The sequence below is a fragment of the Cherax quadricarinatus genome, chromosome 52, assembly GCF_038502225.1.
Source record: "Cherax quadricarinatus isolate ZL_2023a chromosome 52, ASM3850222v1, whole genome shotgun sequence".
NCBI lineage: Eukaryota > Metazoa > Arthropoda > Malacostraca > Decapoda > Parastacidae > Cherax > Cherax quadricarinatus.
The window spans coordinates 26,999,892-27,022,161 of NC_091343.1; the positions used below are offsets into that span (position 1 = coordinate 26,999,892).

The window sequence follows — 22,270 nt, forward strand, 5'->3', positions numbered from 1 at the left end:
GAGGAGGATGGTGATGGCATCCATGGGAGTTGTGAGGAGGATGGTGATGGCATCCATGGGAGTTGTGAGGAGGATGGTGATGGCATCCATGGGAGTTGTGAGGAGGATGGTGATGGCATCCATGGGAGTTGTGAGGAGGATGGTGATGGCATCCATGGGAGTTGTGAGGAGGATGGTGATGGCATCCATGGGAGTTGTGAGGAGGATGGTGATGGCATCCATGGGAGTTGTGAGGAGGATGGTGATGGCATCCATGGGAGTTGTGAGGAGGATGGTGATGGCATCCATGGGAGTTGTGAGGAGGATGGTGATGGCATCCATGGGAGTTGTGAGGAGGATGGTGATGGCATCCATGGGAGTTGTGAGGAGGATGGTGATGGCATCCATGGGTGTTGTGAGGAGGATGGTGATGGCATCCATGGGTGTTGTGAGGAGGATGGTGATGGCATCCATGGGAGTTGTGAGGAGGATGGTGATGGCATCCATGGGTGTTGTGAGGAGGATGGTGATGGCATCCATGGGTGTTGTGAGGAGGATGGTGATGGCATGCATGGGAGTGTTGTGAGGAGGATGGTGATGGCATCCATGGGTGTTGTGAGGAGGATGGTGATGGCATCCATGGGTGTTGTGAGGAGGATGGTGATGGCATCCATGGGAGTTGTGAGGAGGATGGTGATGGCATCCATGGGTGTTGTGAGGAGGATGGTGATGGCATCCATGGGAGTTGTGAGGAGGATGGTGATGGCATCCATGGGAGTTGTGAGGAGGATGGTGATGGCATCCATGGGAGTTGTGAGGAGGATGGTGATGGCATCCATGGGAGTTGTGAGGAGGATGGTGATGGCATCCATGGGAGTTGTGAGGAGGATGGTGATGGCATCCAAGGGAGTTGTGAGGAGGATGGTGATGGCATCCATGGGAGTTGTGAGGAGGATGGTGATGACATCCATGGGTGTTGTGAGGAGGATGGTGATGGCATCCATGGGTGTTGTGAGGAGGATGGTGAGGGCATCCATGAGAGTTGTGAGGAGGATGGTGATGGCATCCATGGGAGTTGTGAGGAGGATGGTGATGGCATCCATGGGTGTTGTGAGGAGGATGGTGATGGCATCCATGGGAGTTGTGAGGAGGATGGTGATGGCATCCATGGGAGTTGTGAGGAGGATGGTGATGGCATCCATGGGTGTTGTGAGGAGGATGGTGATGGCATCCATGGGAGTTGTGAGGAGGATGGTGATGGCATCCATGGGTGTTGTGAGGAGGATGGTGATGGCATCCATGGGTGTTGTGAGGAGGATGGTGATGGCATCCATGGGAGTTGTGAGGAGGATGGTGATGGCATCCATGGGAGTTGTGAGGAGGATGGTGATGGCATCCATGGGAGTTGTGAGGAGGATGGTGATGGCATCCATGGGAGTTGTGAGGAGGATGGTGATGGCATCCATGGGAGTTGTGAGGAGGATGGTGATGGCATCCATGGGAGTTGTGAGGAGGATGGTGATGGCATCCATGGGAGTTGTGAGGAGGATGGTGATGGCATCCATGGGAGTTGTGAGGAGGATGGTGATGGCATCCATGGGTGTTGTGAGGAGGATGGTGATGGCATCCATGGGTGTTGTGAGGAGGATGGTGATGGCATCCATGGGTGTTGTGAGGAGGATGGTGATGGCATCCATGGGTGTTGTGAGGAGGATGGTGATGGCATCCATGGGTGTTGTGAGGAGGATGGTGATGGCATCCATGGGAGTTGTGAGGAGGATGGTGATGGCATCCATGGGAGTTGTGAGGAGGATGGTGATGGCATCCATGGGTGTTGTGAGGAGGATGGTGATGACATCCATGGGTGTTGTGAGGAGCATGGTGATGGCATCCATGGGAGTTGTGAGGAGAATGGTGATGGCATCCATGAGTGTTGTGAGGAGGATGGTGATGGCATCCATGGGAGTTGTGAGGAGGATGGTGATGGCATCCATGGGTGTTGTGAGGAGGATGGTGATGGCATCCATGGGTGTTGTGAGGAGGATGGTGATGGCATCCATGGGAGTTGTGAGGAGGATGGTGATGGCATCCATGGGAGTTGTGAGGAGGATGGTGATGGCATCCAAGGGAGTTGTGAGGAGGATGGTGATGGCATCCATGGGAGTTGTGAGGAGGATGGTGATGGCATCCATGGGTGTTGTGAGGAGGATGGTGAGGGCATCCATGAGAGTTGTGAGGAGGATGGTGATGGCATCCATGGGAGTTGTGAGGAGGATGGTGATGGCATCCAAGAGAGTTGTGAGGAGGATGGTGATGGCATCCAAGTGAGTTGTGAGGAGGATGGTAATGGCATCCAAGGGAGTTGTGAGGAGGATGGTGATGGCATCCAAGGGAGTTGGAGGAGTTGGAGGAGGATGGTAATGGCATCCAAGGGAGTTGTGAGGAGGATGGTGATGGCATCCAAGGGTTGTGAGGAGGATGGTGGGGGTGTTGTGAGGAGGATGGTGGCATGGGTGTTGTGAGGAGGATGGTGATGGCATCCATGGGTGTTGTGAGGAGGATGGTGATGGCATCCATGGGAGTTGTGAGGAGGATGGTGATGGCATCCATGGGAGTTGTGAGGAGGATGGTGATGGCATCCATGGGAGTTGTGAGGAGGATGGTGATGGCATCCATGGGAGTTGTGAGGAGGATGGTGATGGCATCCATGGGAGTTGTGAGGAGGATGGTGATGGCATCCATGGGAGTTGTGAGGAGGATGGTGATGGCATCCATGGGAGTTGTGAGGAGGATGGTGATGGCATCCATGGGTGTTGTGAGGAGGATGGTGATGGCATCCATGGGAGTTGTGAGGAGGATGGTGATGGCATCCATGGGAGTTGTGAGGAGGATGGTGATGGCATCCATGGGAGTTGTGAGGAGGATGGTGATGGCATCCATGGGAGTTGTGAGGAGGATGGTGATGGCATCCATGGGAGTTGTGAGGAGGATGGTGATGGCATCCATGGGAGTTGTGAGGAGGATGGTGATGGCATCCATGGGTGTTGTGAGGAGGATGGTGATGGCATCCATGGGAGTTGTGAGGAGGATGGTGATGGCATCCATGGGTGTTGTGAGGAGGATGGTGATGGCATCCATGGGTGTTGTGAGGAGGATGGTGATGGCATCCATGGGAGTTGTGAGGAGGATGGTGATGGCATCCATGGGTGTTGTGAGGAGGATGGTGATGGCATCCATGGGAGTTGTGAGGAGGATGGTGATGGCATCCATGGGTGTTGTGAGGAGGATGGTGATGGCATCCATGGGTGTTGTGAGGAGGATGGTGATGGCATCCATGGGAGTTGTGAGGAGGATGGTGATGGCATCCATGGGAGTTGTGAGGAGGATGGTGATGGCATCCATGGGAGTTGTGAGGAGGATGGTGATGGCATCCATGGGAGTTGTGAGGAGGATGGTGATGGCATCCATGGGTGTTGTGAGGAGGATGGTGATGGCATCCATGGGTGTTGTGAGGAGGATGGTGATGGCATCCATGGGAGTTGTGAGGAGGATGGTGATGGCATCCATGGGTGTTGTGAGGAGGATGGTGATGGCATCCATGGGTGTTGTGAGGAGGATGGTGATGGCATCCATGGGTGTTGTGAGGAGGATGGTGATGGCATCCATGGGAGTTGTGAGGAGGATGGTGATGGCATCCATGGGTGTTGTGAGGAGGATGGTGATGGCATCCATGGGAGTTGTGAGGAGGATGGTGATGGCATCCATGGGAGTTGTGAGGAGGATGGTGATGGCATCCATGGGAGTTGTGAGGAGGATGGTGATGGCATCCATGGGAGTTGTGAGGAGGATGGTGATGGCATGGGAGTTGTGAGGAGGATGGTGATGGCATCCATGGGAGTTGTGAGGAGGATGGTGATGGCATCCATGGGAGTTGTGAGGAGGATGGTGATGGCATCCATGGGTGTTGTGAGGAGGATGGTGATGGCATCCATGGGAGTTGTGAGGAGGATGGTGATGGCATCCAAGGGAGTTGTGAGGAGGATGGTAATGGCATCCAAGGGAGTTGTGAGGAGGATGGTGATGGCATCCAAGGGAGTTGTGAGGAGGATGGTAATGGCATCCAAGGGAGTTGTGAGGAGGATGGTGATGGCATTCATGGGAGTTGTGAGGAGGATGGTGATGGCATCCAAGGGAGTTGTGAGGAGGATGGTAATGGCATCCAAGGGAGTTGTGAGGAGGATGGTGATGGCATTCATGGGAGTTGTGAGGAGGATGGTGATGGCATGGCATCCAAGCGAGTTGTGAGGAGGATGGTGATGGCATCCATGGGAGTTGTGAGGAGGATGGTGATGGCATCCATGGGAGTTGTGAGGAGGATGGTGATGGCATCCATGGGAGTTGTGAGGAGGATGGTGATGGCATCCATGGGAGTTGTGAGGAGGATGGTGATGGCATCCATGGGAGTTGTGATCCATGGGAGTTGTGAGGAGGATGGTGATGGCATCCATGGGAGTTGTGAGGAGGATGGTGATGGCATCCATGGGAGTTGTGAGGAGGATGGTGATGGCATCCATGGGTGTTGTGAGGAGGATGGTGATGGCATCCATGGGAGTTGTGAGGAGGATGGTGATGGCATCCATGGGAGTTGTGAGGAGGATGGTGATGGCATCCATGGGAGTTGTGAGGAGGATGGTGATGGCATCCATGGGAGTTGTGAGGAGGATGGTGATGGCATCCATGGGAGTTGTGAGGAGGATGGTGATGGCATCCATGGGAGTTGTGAGGAGGATGGTGATGGCATCCATGGGAGTTGTGAGGAGGATGGTGATGGCATCCATGGGAGTTGTGAGGAGGATGGTGATGGCATCCATGGGAGTTGTGAGGAGGATGGTGATGGCATCCATGGGAGTTGTGAGGAGGATGGTGATGGCATCCATGGGTGTTGTGAGGAGGATGGTGATGGCATCCATGGGAGTTGTGAGGAGGATGGTGATGGCATCCATGGGTGTTGTGAGGAGGATGGTGATGGCATCCATGGGAGTTGTGAGGAGGATGGTGATGGCATCCATGGGTGTTGTGAGGAGGATGGTGATGGCATCCATGGGTGTTGTGAGGAGGATGGTGATGGCATCCATGGGAGTTGTGAGGAGGATGGTGATGGCATCCATGGGAGTTGTGAGGAGGATGGTGATGGCATCCATGGGAGTTGTGAGGAGGATGGTGATGGCATCCATGGGTGTTGTGAGGAGGATGGTGATGGCATCCATGGGTGTTGTGAGGAGGATGGTGATGGCATCCATGGGAGTTGTGAGGAGGATGGTGATGGCATCCATGGGAGTTGTGAGGAGGATGGTGATGGCATCCATGGGAGTTGTGAGGAGGATGGTGATGGCATCCATGGGTGTTGTGAGGAGGATGGTGATGGCATCCATGGGTGTTGTGAGGAGGATGGTGATGGCATCCATGGGAGTTGTGAGGAGGATGGTGATGGCATCCATGGGAGTTGTGAGGAGGATGGTGATGGCATCCATGGGAGTTGTGAGGAGGATGGTGATGGCATCCATGGGAGTTGTGAGGAGGATGGTGATGGCATCCATGGGTGTTGTGAGGAGGATGGTGAGGCATCCATGGATGGTGGTGATGGCATCCATGGGAGTTGTGAGGAGGATGGTGATGGCATCCATGGGAGTTGTGAGGAGGATGGTGATGGCATCCAAGGGAGTTGTGAGGAGGATGGTGATGGCATCCATGGGAGTTGTGAGGAGGATGGTGATGGCATCCATGGGAGTTGTGAGGAGGATGGTGATGGCATCCATGGGAGTTGTGAGGAGGATGGTGATGGCATCCATGGGAGTTGTGAGGAGGATGGTGATGGCATCCATGGGAGTTGTGAGGAGGATGGTGATGGCATCCAAGGGAGTTGTGAGGAGGATGGTGATGGCATCCATGGGAGTTGTGAGGAGGATGGTGATGGCATCCATGGGAGTTGTGAGGAGGATGGTGATGGCATCCATGGGAGTTGTGAGGAGGATGGTGATGGCATCCATGGGAGTTGTGAGGAGGATGGTGATGGCATCCATGGGTGGCATCCATGGGAGTTGTGAGGAGGATGGTGATGGCATCCATGGGTGTTGTGAGGAGGATGGTGATGGCATCCATGGGTGTTGTGAGGAGGATGGTGATGGCATCCATGGGAGTTGTGAGGAGGATGGTGATGGCATCCATGGGAGTTGTGAGGAGGATGGTGATGGCATCCATGGGAGTTGTGAGGAGGATGGTGATGGCATCCATGGGAGTTGTGAGGAGGATGGTGATGGCATCCATGGGAGTTGTGAGGAGGATGGTGATGGCATCCAAGGGAGTTGTGAGGAGGATGGTGATGGCATCCAAGGGAGTTGTGAGGAGGATGGTGATGGCATCCAAGGGAGTTGTGAGGAGGATGGTGATGGCATCCAAGGGAGTTGTGAGGAGGATGGTGATGGCATCCATGGGAGTTGTGAGGAGGATGGTGATGGCATCCATGGGAGTTGTGAGGAGGATGGTGATGGCATCCATGGGAGTTGTGAGGAGGATGTGATGGCATCCATGGGGTGAGGAGGATTGTGATGGCATCCATGGGTGTTGTGAGGAGGATGGTGATGGCATCCATGGGAGTTGTGAGGAGGATGGTGATGGCATCCATGGGAGTTGTGAGGAGGATGGTGATGGCATCCATGGGAGTTGTGAGGAGGATGGTGATGGCATCCATGGGTGTTGTGAGGAGGATGGTGATGGCATCCATGGGAGTTGTGAGGAGGATGGTGATGGCATCCATGGGAGTTGTGAGGAGGATGGTGATGGCATCCATGGGTGTTGTGAGGAGGATGGTGATGGCATCCATGGGTGTTGTGAGGAGGATGGTGATGGCATCCATGGGTGTTGTGAGGAGGATGGTGATGGCATCCATGGGTGTTGTGAGGAGGATGGTGATGGCATCCATGGGTGTTGTGAGGAGGATGGTGATGGCATCCATGGGTGTTGTGAGGAGGATGGTGATGGCATCCATGGGAGTTGTGAGGAGGATGGTGATGGCATCCATGGGAGTTGTGAGGAGGATGGTGATGGCATCCATGGGAGTTGTGAGGAGGATGGTGATGGCATCCATGGGTGTTGTGAGGAGGATGGTGATGGCATCCATGGGTGTTGTGAGGAGGATGGTGATGGCATCCATGGGTGTTGTGAGGAGGATGGTGATGACATCCATGGGTGTTGTGAGGAGGATGGTGATGACATCCATGGGTGTTCTGAGGAGGATGGTGATGGCATCCATGGAAGTTGTGAGGAGGATGGTGATGGCATCCAAGGGAGTTGTGAGGAGGATGGTGACGGCATCCAAGGGAGTTGTGAGGAGGATGGTGATGGCATCCAAGAGAGTTGTGAGGAGGATGGTGATGGCATTCATGGGTGTTGTGAGGAGGATGGTAATGGCATCCAAGGGTGTTGTGAGGAGGATGGTGATGGCATCCATGGGTGTTGTGAGGAGGATGGTAATGGCATCCAAGAGAGTTGTGAGGAGGATGGTAATGGCATTCATGGTAGTTGTGAGGAGGATGGTGATGGCATCCAAGGGAGTTGTGAGGAGGATGGTGATGGCATCCAAGGGAGTTGTGAGGAGGATGGTGATGGCATCCAAGGGAGTTGTGAGGAGGATGGTGATGGCATCCAAGGGAGTTGTGAGGAGGATGATAATGGCATCCAAGGGAGTTGTGAGGAGGATGGTGATGGCATTCATGGGAGTTGTGAGGAGGATGGTGATGGCATCCAAGGGAGTTGTGAGGAGGATGGTAATGGCATCCATGGGAGTTGTGAGGAGGATGGTGATGGCATCCATGGGAGTTGTGAGGAGGATGGTGATGGCATCCATGGGTGTTGTGAGGAGGATGGTAATGGCATCCATGAGAGTTGTGAGGAGGATGGTGATGGCATCCATGGGAGTTGTGAGGAGGATGGTGATGGCATCCATGGGAGTTGTGAGGAGGATGGTGATGGCATCCATGGGAGTTGTGAGGAGGATGGTGATGGCATCCATGGGAGTTGTGAGGAGGATGGTGATGGCATCCATGGGAGTTGTGAGGAGGTTGGTGATGGCATCCATGGGAGTTGTGAGGAGGATGGTGATGGCATCCATGGGAGTTGTGAGGAGGATGGTGATGGCATCCATGGGAGTTGTGAGGAGGATGGTGATGGCATCCATGGGAGTTGTGAGGAGGATGGTGATGGCATCCATGGGTGTTGTGAGGAGGATGGTGATGGCATCCATGGGAGTTGTGAGGAGGATGGTGATGGCATCCATGGGAGTTGTGAGGAGGATGGTGATGGCATCCATGGGTGTTGTGAGGAGGATGGTGATGGCATCCATGGGAGTTGTGAGGAGGATGGTGATGGCATCCATGGGAGTTGTGAGGAGGATGGTGATGGCATCCATGGGAGTTGTGAGGAGGATGGTGATGGCATCCATGGGAGTTGTGAGGAGGATGGTGATGGCATCCATGGGAGTTGTGAGGAGGATGGTGATGGCATCCATGGGAGTTGTGAGGAGGATGGTGATGGCATCCATGGGTGTTGTGAGGAGGATGGTGATGGCATCCATGGGAGTTGTGAGGAGGATGGTGATGGCATCCATGGGAGTTGTGAGGAGGATGGTGATGGCATCCATGGGAGTTGTGAGGAGGATGGTGATGGCATCCATGGGAGTTGTGAGGAGGATGGTGATGACATCCATGGGAGTTGTGAGGAGGATGGTGATGGCATCCATGGGAGTTGTGAGGAGGATGGTGATGGCATCCATGGGAGTTGTGAGGAGGATGGTGATGGCATCCATGGGAGTTGTGAGGAGGATGGTGATGGCATCCATGGGAGTTGTGAGGAGGATGGTGATGGCATCCATGGGAGTTGTGAGGAGGATGGTGATGGCATCCATGGGAGTTGTGAGGAGGATGGTGATGGCATCCATGGGAGTTGTGAGGAGGATGGTGATGGCATCCATGGGAGTTGTGAGGAGGATGGTGATGGCATCCATGGGAGTTGTGAGGAGGATGGTGATGGCATCCATGGGAGTTGTGAGGAGGATGGTGATGGCATCCATGGGAGTTGTGAGGAGGATGGTGATGGCATCCATGGGAGTTGTGAGGAGGATGGTGATGGCATCCATGGGAGTTGTGAGGAGGATGGTGATGGCATCCATGGGAGTTGTGAGGAGGATGGTGATGGCATCCATGGGTGTTGTGAGGAGGATGGTGATGGCATCCATGGGAGTTGTGAGGAGGATGGTGATGGCATCCATGGAAGTTGTGAGGAGGATGGTGATGGCATCCATGGGTGTTGTGAGGAGGATGGTGATGGCATCCATGGGAGTTGTGAGGAGGATGGTGATGGCATCCATGGGTGTTGTGAGGAGGATGGTGATGGCATCCATGGGTGTTGTGAGGAGGATGGTGTTGGCATCCATGGGAGTTGTGAGGAGGATGGTGATGGCATCCATGGGAGCTATGAGGAGGATGGTGATGGCATCCAAGGGAGTTGTGAGGAGGATGGTGATGGCATCCATGGGAGTTGTGAGGAGGATGGTGATGGCATCCATGGGAGTTGTGAGGAGGATGGTGATGGCATCCATGGGAGTTGTGAGGAGGATGGTGATGGCATCCATGTGTGTTGTGAGGAGGATGGTGATGGCATCCATGGGAGTTGTGAGGAGGATGGTGATGGCATCCATGGGTGTTGTGAGGAGGATGGTGATGGCATCCATGGGAGTTGTGAGGAGGATGGTGATGGCATCCATGGGAGTTGTGAGGAGGATGGTGATGGCATCCAAGGGATTTTTGAGGACTATGGTGATGGCATCCAAGGGAGTTGTGAGGAGGATGGTAATGGCATCCAAGGGAGTTGTGAGGAGGATGGTGATGGCATCCAAGGGAGTTGTGAGGAGGATGGTAATGGCATCCAAGAGAGTTGTGAGGAGGATGGTAATGGCATCCATGAGAGTTGTGAGGAGGATGGTGATGGCATCCATGGGAGTTGTGAGGAGAATGGTGATGGCATCCATGGGAGTTGTGAGGAGGATGGTAATGGCATCCAAGAGAGTTGTGAGGAGGATGGTAATGGCATCCATGAGAGTTGTGAGGAAGATGGTGATGGCATCCATGGGAGTTGTGAGGAGAATTGTGATGGCATCCATGAGAGTTGTGAGGAGGATGGTAATGGCATCCGTGGGAGTTGTGAGGAGAGTGGTGATTGCATTCATGGGAGTTGTGAGGAGGTTGGTAATGGCATCCATGGGAGTTGTGAGGAGGATGGTGATGGCATCCATGGGAGTTGTGGGCTTAACATTAATTAGGAATCCAATATGGCGACGGTTGCAGGTAGATTATTTGTCTAAATATATGATATGGAAGATGTTGTTGACTTACGTGATGGCTAGGAGCGCTCTGGCAGAACTGTTTAGAATAAATTGGTTAACAACAGGGACAGAAATAAACTTCCTACCTAAGTCTACGGAACAAGAAATAAAAATATTTGTTTTTGAATATAAAAAAAATCTGAAAATCCTTAAATCCTTAAATCTCAGCTTTAACATTTATTTAACTAGGATTATCATTATTATCGCTTTTTCAAATGTAAGTCACATGGAAAAGTTTAAACAAGTTTATGTTAAACCTGTTACAGATTCTTCATAATCTTGGCTGGGACATCCTGTTAAACCTGTTTCTGATATTTAATAATCTTGGATGGGACATCCTGTTAAACCTGTTACTGATACTTCACAATCTTGGCTGGGGCATCCTGTTAAACCTGTTACTGATACTTCTCAATCTTGGCTGGGACATCCTGTTAAGCCTGTTACTGATTCTTCGTAATCTTGGCTGGGACATCCTGTTAAACCTGTTACTGATTCTTCATAATCTTGGCTGGGACATCCTTTTAAACCTGTTGCTGATTCTTCATAATCATTGCTGGGATATCCTGTTAAACCTGTTACTGATACACCATAATCTTGGCTGGGACATCCTGTTAAACCTGTTACTGATACACCATAATCTTGGCTGGGACATCCTGTTAAACCTGTTACTGATACGTCATAATCTTGGCTGGGACATCCTGTTAAACCTGTTACTGATACGTCATAATCTTGGCTGGGACATCCTGTTAAACCTGTTACTGATACGTCATAATCTTGGCTGGGACATCCTGTTAAACCTGTTACTGATACACCATAATCTTGGCTGGGACATCCTGTTAAACCTGTTACTGATACGTCATAATCTTGGCTGGGACATCCTGTTAAACCTGTTACTGATACGTCATAATCTTGGCTGGGACATCCTGTTAAACCTGTTACTGATACACCATAATCTTGGCTGGGACATCCTGTTAAACCTGTTACTGATACACCATAATCTTGGCTGGGACATCCTGTTAAACCTGTTACTGATACGTCATAATCTTGGCTGGGACATCCTGTTAAACCTGTTACTGATACGTCATAATCTTGGCTGGGACATCCTGTTAAACCTGTTACTGATACGTCATAATCTTGGCTGGGACATCCTGTTAAACCTGTTACTGATACGTCATAATCTTGGCTGGGACATCCTGTTAAACCTGTTACTGATACGTCATAATCTTGGCTGGGACATCCTGTTAAACCTGTTACTGATACGTCATAATCTTGTCATAATCTTGGCTGGGACATGTTACTGATACTTCATAATCTTGGCTGGGACATCCTGTTAAACCTGATACTGATACGTCATAATCTTGGCTGGGACATCCTGTTAAACCTGTTAAACGTCATGTTACTGATACGTCATAATCTTGGCTGGGACATCCTGTTAAACCTGTTACTGATACGTCATAATCTTGGCTGGGACATCCTGTTAAACCTGTTACTGATACGTCATAATCTTGGCTGGGACATCCTGTTAAACATGTTACTGATACGTCATAATCTTGGCTGGGACATCCTGTTAAACATGTTACTGATACACGGCTGGGACATCCTGTTAAACCTGTTACTGATACATCATAATCTTGGCTGGGACATCCTGTTAAACCTGTTACTGATACGTCATAATCTTGGCTGGGACATCCTGTTAAACCTGTTACTGATACGTCATAATCTTGGCTGGGACATCCTGTTAAACCTGTTGATACGTCATAATCTTGATACGTTACTGATACGTCATCTGGGCTGGGACATCCTGTTAAACCTGTTACTGATACGTCATAATCTTGGCTGGGACATCCTGTTAAACCTGTTACTGATACGTCATAATCTTGGCTGGGACATCCTGTTAAACCTGTTACTGATACGTCATAATCTTGGCTGGGACATCCTGTTAAACCTGTTACTGATACGTCATAATCTTGGCTGGGACATCCTGTTAAACCTGTTACTGATACGTCATAATCTTGGCTGGGACATCCTGTTAAACCTGTTACTGATACGTCATAATCTTGGCTGGGACATCCTGTTAAACCTGTTACTGATACGTCATAATCTTGGCTGGGACATCCTGTTAAACCTGTTACTGATACGTCATAATCTTGGCTGGGACATCCTGTTAAACCTGTTACTGATACGTCATAATCTTGGCTGGGACATCCTGTTAAACCTGTTACTGATACGTCATAATCTTGGCTGGGACATCCTGTTAAACCTGTTACTGATACGTCATAATCTTGGCTGGGACATCCTGTTAAACATGTTACTGATACGTCATAATCTTGGCTGGGACATCCTGTTAAACCTGTTACTGATACGTCATAATCTTGGCTGGGACATCCTGTTAAACCTGTTACTGATACATCATAATCTTGGCTGGGACATCCTGTTAAACATGTTACTGATACATCATAATCTTGGCTGGGACATCCTGTTAAACATGTTACTGATACGTCATAATCTTGGCTGGGACATCCTGTTAAACCTGTTACTGATACGTCATAATCTTGGCTGGGACATCCTGTTAAACCTGTTACTGATACGTCATAATCTTGGCTGGGACATCCTGTTAAACCTGTTACTGATACGTCATAATCTTGGCTGGGACATCCTGTTAAACCTGTTACTGATACATCATAATCTTGGCTGGGACATCCTGTTAAACCTGTTACTGATACATCATAATCTTGGCTGGGACATCCTGTTAAACATGTTACTGATACATCATAATCTTGGCTGGGACATCCTGTTAAACATGTTACTGATACGTCATAATCTTGGCTGGGACATCCTGTTAAAGTCTGTTACTGATACGTCATAATCTTGGCTGGGACATCCTGTTAAACATGTTACTGATACATCATAATCTTGGCTGGGACATCCTGTTAAACATGTTACTGATACATCATAATCTTGGCTGGGACATCCTGTTAAACATGTTACTGATACGTCATAATCTTGGCTGGGACATCCTGTTAAACCTGTTACTGATACGTCATAATCTTGGCTGGGACATCCTGTTAAACATGTTACTGATACATGTGGGACATCCTGTTAAACTGTTATATACATCATAATCTTGGCTGGGACATCCTGTTAAACATGTTACTGATACGTCATAATCTTGGCTGGGACATCCTGTTAAACATGTTACTGATACGTCATAATCTTGGCTGGGACATCCTGTTAAACATGTTACTGATACATCATTATCTGGGCTGGGACATAAACCTGTTACTGATACGTCATAATCTTGGCTGGGACATCCTGTTAAACCTGTTACTGATACGTCATAATCTTGGCTGGGACATCCTGTTAAACCTGTTACTGATACGTCATAATCTTGGCTGGGACATCCTGTTAAACATGTTACTGATACACCATAATCTTGGCTGGGACATCCTGTTAAACCTGTTACTGATACGTCATAATCTTGGCTGGGACATCCTGTTAAACATGTTACTGATACATCATAATCTTGGCTGGGACATCCTGTTAAACATGTTACTGATACATCATAATCTTGGCTGGGACATCCTGTTAAACCTGTTACTGATACGTCATAATCTTGGCTGGGACATCCTGTTAAACCTGTTACTGATACGTCATAATCTTGGCTGGGACATCCTGTTAAACCTGTTACTGATACGTCATAATCTTGGCTGGGACATCCTGTTAAACCTGTTACTGATACGTCATAATCTTGGCTGGGACATCCTGTTAAACCTGTTACTGATACATCATAATCTTGGCTGGGACATCCTGTTAAACATGTTACTGATACATCATAATCTTGGCTGGGACATCCTGTTAAACCTGTTACTGATACGTCATAATCTTGGCTGGGACATCCTGTTAAACCTGTTACTGATACGTCATAATCTTGGCTGGGACATCCTGTTAAACCTGTTACTGATACGTCATAATCTTGGCTGGGACATCCTGTTAAACCTGTTACTGATACGTCATAATCTTGGCTGGGACATCCTGTTAAACCTGTTACTGATACGTCATAATCTTGGCTGGGACATCCTGTTAAACCTGTTACTGATACATCACTGATACGTCATAATCTTGGCTGGGACATCCTGTTAAACCTGTTACTGATACATCATAATCTTGGCTGGGACATCCTGTTAAACCTGTTACTGATACGTCATAATCTTGGCTGGGACATCCTGTTAAACCTGATACTGATACGTCATAATCTTGGCTGGGACATCCTGTTAAACCTGTTACTGATACATCATAATCTTGGCTGGGACATCCTGTTAAACCTGTTACTGATACGTCATAATCTTGGCTGGGACATCACACAACTAACAATATAATGCATATTACAAGAATTGCAATTCATTTTTACAGTTATATAACAGAACAAAGTGGACACAAATAGGTACTGTATAATACAGTGAGTATATATATATATATATATATATATATATATATATGGGTGTGTGTGTGTGTGTGTGTGAGATAAGATATATACATATATATCTTATCACACATATATATATATATGTATATATATATATATATATATATATATATATATATATATATATATATGTATGTATATATATATGTATATATAAGATATATACATATATATCTTATCACACATATGTATATATATATATGTATATATATATATATATATATATATATATATATATATATATATATATATATATATATATATATATATATATATATATATATATATATATATATATATATATATATATATATATATATATATATATATATATATATATATATATATATATATATATATGTATATATATATATATATATATATATATATATATATATATATATATATATATATATATATATATATATATATATATATAATATATATATATATATATATATGTATATATATATATATATATATATATATATATATATATATATATATATATATATATATATATATATATATATATATATATATATATATATATATATATATATATATATATAGGGAGGTACCACCTCTAGAACTGTCCTGGGGACCCTCATCCTCAGAGAAAACAATAAACTTGCTTCAGGGAAAACTCAAGGTTCTGCCTGAAGCTGTTTGAGAATTTTTTCCTACCACCCCATATATTTCAAGTATGTTTTATTTAAAGACAAAATACATTGGCCAAACATTCACAAAAATATTCAAAATATTCAAAGGAACCACAAATTTACAAAATATGTTTAGGGCCTGTCCATATAATTATTGCTGTGACCTTTGCTAGTCTCACTTATATGGTTTATTGCAAGAATTTTGTAATTAGTTAGTATTAAATCTTAGGAGAAAATTTTAAGCTAATCTGTAGCAAATATTTTTAAGTTAGAAATTAATTTAAGATTTTCGGGTTAGATGTGAGAAAATCTGTCTTAAAATCATGTTGTTAAAGACATTCCTACCCACTATATAATATAGTTTCTCTTGTCTTTTAATATGTCCATAATTTAGTGACATACGAAGAGTATCATGAAGATCATTAATTTTGGCTGGCTTTTCCATAATATATAATACATTATGTCCTGGTATACACAAGTAAGTCACATGCCGTAAGCCATATCTATAATGTGGTTGATGTGTTTATTTTATATTAAGATTTAAACAAGCAAAAAGGGTAAATATGATGGATAGACCTTATTGTCAAAACTGCATCACACTTCCTAGGCCTGTGTGTGTGTGTGTGTGTGTGTGTGTGTGTGTGTGTGTGTGTGTGTGTGTGTGTGTGTGTGTGTGTGTGTGTGTGTGTGTGTGTGTGTGTGTGTGTGTGTGTGTGTGTGTGTGTGTGTGTGTGTGTGTGTATGTGTGTGTGTGTGTGTGTGTGTGTACTCACCTAGTTGTACTCACCTAGTTGAGGTTGCGGGGGTCGAGTCCGAGCTCCTGGCCCCGCCTCTTCACTGATCGCTACTAGGTCACTCTCTCTGAACCGTGAGCTTTATCATACCTCTGCTTAAAGCTATGTATGGATCCTGCCTCCACTACATCGCTTCCCAAACTATTCCACTTACTGACTACTCTGTGGATGAAGAAATACTTCCTAACATCCCTGTGATTCATCTGTGTCTTCAACTTCCAACTGTGTCCCCTTGTTACTGTGTCCAATCTCTGGAACATCCTGTCTTTGTCCACCTTGTCAATTCCTCTCAGTATTTTGTATGTCGTTATCATGTCCCCCCTATCTCTCCTGTCCTCCAGTGTCGTCAGGTTGATTTCCCTTAACCTCTCCTCGTAGGACATACCTCTTAGCTCTGGGACTAGTCTTGTTGCAAACCTTTGCACTTTCTCTAGTTTCTTTACATGCTTGGCTAGGTGTGGGTTCCAAACTGGTGCTGCATACTCCAATATGGGCCTAACGTACACGGTGTACAGGGTCCTGAACGATTCCTTATTAAGATGTCGGAATGCTGTTCTGAGGTTTGCTAGGCGCCCATATGCTGCAGCAGTTATTTGATTGATGTGCGCTTCAGGAGATGTGCCTGGTGTTATACTCACCCCAAGATCTTTTTCCTTGAGTGAGGTTTGTAGTCTCTGGCCCCCTAGACTGTACTCCGTCTGCGGTCTTCTTTGCCCTTCCCCAATCTTCATGACTTTACACTTGGTGGGATTGAACTCCAGGAGCCAATTGCTGGACCAGGTCTGCAGCCTGTCCAGATCCCTTTGTAGTTCTGCCTGGTCTTCGATCGAGTGAATTCTTCTCATCAACTTCACGTCATCTGCAAACAGGGACACCTCAGAGTCTATTCCTTCCGTCATGTCGTTCACAAATACCAGAAACAGCACTGGTCCTAGGACTGACCCCTGTGGGACCCCGCTGATCACAGGTGCCCACTCTGACACCTCGCCACGTACCATGACTCGCTGCTGTCTTCCTGACAAGTATTCCCTGATCCATTGTAGTGCCTTCCCTGTTATCCCTGCTTGGTCCTCCAGTTTTTGCACCAATCTCTTGTGTGGAACTGTGTCAAACGCCTTCTTGCAGTCCAAGAAAATGCAATCCACCCACCCCTCTCTCTCTTGTCTTACTACTGTGTGTGTGTGTGTGTGTGTGTGTGTGTGTGTGTGTGTGTGTGTGTGTGTGTGTGTGTGTGTGTGTGTGTGTGTGTTTGTGTGTGTGTATGTGTGTGTGTGTGTGTAAATGTGTGTGTGTGTGTGTGTGTGTGTGTGTGTTGTGCCACCAACAGGTGGTAAAGTCTTGGAACATCCTCATAATCTTCCCCAGCCCCGCGGAAGCCCAACAAATGAAAATAATAATAATCAACCCACCTTAACATCAAGAAAGACTATTAGTAATCCCATTTTTTTAAAAGATGGGTTGATAAACCAGTGGAAAGTCTCGATCAGATAACCAAATGCTGCAATGGCGGGTCAACATATGACTGAGAACCGAGTCTGGAAACATTCGTCTCATTTCCTGAGGAATCTTACCTAACCTAACCTTCAAGGGAAAAACTCTGTACCTTTTCCATTTTACTCCACTCAGATTGTCACTCCTCAGCTCCTCTCTGTGTAGAAATTATGGAACCACCCCTGTTTACCAGCAGTTTCCCAGGCCTCGTGAGGCCAGTCATTCATAGTCTAAACATTGTGTCTTGAATCCGCTTCTGTCACTTGCTCGTCTCTGTGATTCATTTGTATGTATGCTTGTCTTCTGTGTCTCATTGTTGCTGTATAAAACAATCTCTGTCTGGCAGAGATCTCTATCTTGTGAGTCGTGATCCTATCTGTAATGATTATCTTCTCTTCTAGCGTTGTAAAAACACTAATATTTAAATATATATATATATATATATATATATATATATATATATATATATATATATATATATATATATATATATATATATATATATATATATATATATACATATATATATATACATATATATATATATATATATACATATATATATATATATATATATATATATATATATATATATATATATATATATATATATATATATATATATATATATATTTATATATATATATATATACTTCATATATATATATATATTTTTTTTCAACAAGTCGGCCGTCTCCCACCGAGGCAGGGTGACCCAAAAAAGAAAGAAAATCTCCAAAAAGAAAATACTTTCATCATCATTCAACACTTTCACCTCACTCACACATTATCACTGTTTTTGCAGAGGTGCTCAGAATACAACAGTTTAGAAGCATATACGTATAAAGATACACAACATATCCCTCCAAACTGCCAATATCCCAAACCCCTCCTTTATAGTGCAGGCATTGTACTTCCCATTTCCAGGACTCAAGTCCGACTATATGAAAATAACTGGTTTCCCTGAATCCCTTCACTAAATATTACCCTGCTCACACTCCAACAGATCGTCAGGTCCCAAGTATCATTCGTCTCCATTCACTCCTATCTACCACGAACGAGTGGTATTGATCAATAACAATACTGCGCTAGCCAAGGATTCGAACCCATGTTGTACTGGTCCTGTGCAACCCATGTTGTACAGGACCACCCAACCCTACAAGAATGGCGCAGCCAGTACACAGCTAGCTGTTGGGCCGCCATCCGAGGGCATACGGAGGTGTAGGAGCTTTTAAGCTAATTTCACCAAACAGGGATGAGAATGAAATTAGCTTAGAAGCTCCCACACCTCCGTATGCCCTCGGATGGCGGTCCAACAACTAGCTGTGTGCTGGCTGCACCATTCTTGTAGGGTTGGGTGGTCCTGTGGTTTAAAGCGTCATGTGGTTCTCGCTTACCATGAGGCAGGCCAGTACAACATGGGTTCGAATCCTTGGCTAGCGCAGTGTTGTTATTGATCAATACCACTCGTTCGTGGTTAAAGTAATATATATTTATATATATATATATATATATATATATATATATATATATATATATATATATATATATATATATATATATATTATACTTCGCCCAACCTTGACAACGTTAATAATAATAATAATAATAATAATATTAGAATTATTATTATTATTATTATTATTATTATTAGTAGTAGTAGTATTCATTTCAACAAATAAATGATTGACAAAATAATAATAATAATAATAATATTAGAATTATTATTATTATTATTATTATTATTAGTAGTAGTAGTATTCATTTCAACAAATAAATGATAAAACTTATACAGACTACAGCTGACATCAGTGACATACTACATAACAAGCCTCTGGTTATGCAGAGCATTTCGAGGAAATTAGGTTAATGTTTTTCCTTAAGACATCAGGTGTCTTACTGAAATACGCCATAATGTTCCCACCCGTACCGGGGATCGAACCACATACCTCAGTTTGTGACCTGGATGCACTATGAACCAAGCTATGGGATACCGATTTTTTTACGATAAATATAATATAATATAACATAATATAATATAACATAATATAATATAATATAATATAATATAATATAATATAATATAATATAATATAATATAATATAATATAATATAATATAATATAATATAATATAATATAATATAATATAATATAATATAATATAATATAATATAATATAATATAATATAATATAACATAATATAATGTAATATAATATAATATAATATAATATAATATAATGTAATATAATATAATATAATGTAATATAACATAATATAATATAATATAATATAACATAATATAATATAATATGATATAACATAATATAATATAATATAATGTAATATAATATAATGTAATATAATATAATATAACATAATATAATATAATATAATATAATATAATATATAATGTAATATAATATAATGTAATATAATATAATATAATATAATATAACATAATATAATATAATATAATATAATATAATATAACATAATATAATATAATATAATGTAATATAATATAATGTAATATAACATAATATAATATAATATAATGTAATATAATATAATATAACATAATATAATATAATATAATATAATATAATATATAATGTAATATAATATAATATAATGTAATATAATATAATATAATATAATATAATATAACATAATATAATATAATATAATATAATATAATATAATATAATATAATATAATATAATATAATATAATATAATATAATATAATATAACATAATATAATATAATATAATATAATATAATATAATATAACATAATATAATATAATATAATATAATATAATATAATATAATATAATATAACATAATATAATATAATATAATATAATATAATATAATATAATATAATATAACATAATATAATATAATATAATATAATATAATATAATATAATATAATATAACATAATATAATATAATATAATATAATATAATATAATATAATATAACATAATATAATATAACATAATATAATATAATATAATATAATATAATATAATATAATATAATATAACATAATATAATATAATATAATATAATATAACATAATATAATATAATATAACATAATATAATATAATATAATATAATATAATATAATATAATATAATATAATATAATATAATATAATATAATATAATATAAATAATATAATATAATATAATATAAATAATATAATATAATATAATATAATATAATATAATATAAAATAACATAAAATAACATAAAATAATATAATATAATATAATATAACATAATATAATATAATATAATATAATATAACATAATATAATATAACATAATATAATATAATATAATATAATATAATATAATATAATATAATATAACATAATATAATATAATATAATATAATATAATATAAAATAACATAAAATAACATAAAATAATATAATATAATATAATATAATATAACATAATATAATATAATATAATATAATATAACATAATATAATATAACATAACATAATATAATATAATATAATATAATATAACATAATATAATATAATATAACATAATATAACATAATATAATATAATATAACATAATATAATATAATATAATATAATGTAATATAATATAACATAACATAATATAATATAATATAATATAATATAACATAATATAATATAACATAATATAATATAATATAATATAATATAATATAATGTAATATAATATAATATAATATAATATAATATAATATAATATAATATAATATAATATAATATATATAATATAACATAATGTAATATAATATAATATAACCTGTATAATATAATATAATATAATATAATATAATATAACATAATATAATATATTATAACATAATATAATATAATATAATATAATATAACTATATATATAACATAACATATATAATATAATATAATATAATATAATATATTATAATATAATATAATATAATATAATATAACACAACATAATATAATATAATGTAATATAATATAACATTATATGTATAATATAATATAACTTAATATAATATAATATAACATATTATAATATATAACATTAATATAATATAATATAATGTAATATAACATAACATAATATAATATAATATAATATAACATAATACTCTTAATATAATATAACATATATAATATAATATAATATAATATAACATAATATAATATAATATATAACATAATATAATATAATATAACATAATATAATATAATATAATATATAATAATAATATAATATAACATAATATAATATAATATAATATAATATAACATAACAATATAATATAATATAATATAACATAATATAATATAATATAATATAACATATAATATAATAACATAATATAACATGTACTGTATAATATAACATAAT

At 41.5% G+C, this 22,270-nt stretch overlaps 1 protein-coding gene across 1 annotated transcript in view; it reads right to left on the reverse strand.

Moving 5' to 3' along the window:
* Window positions 1-22,270, reverse strand: part of LOC128696898 (protein unc-80 homolog) — a 1,079,316-nt gene that overhangs the window by 858,126 nt on the left and 198,920 nt on the right. Inside the window, exon 4 of the mRNA XM_070095999.1 lies at window positions 10,425-10,451. Within this exon, the coding sequence (XP_069952100.1) occupies window positions 10,425-10,451 (27 nt within the window). The remainder of the gene's footprint in view (window positions 1-10,424; window positions 10,452-22,270) is intronic.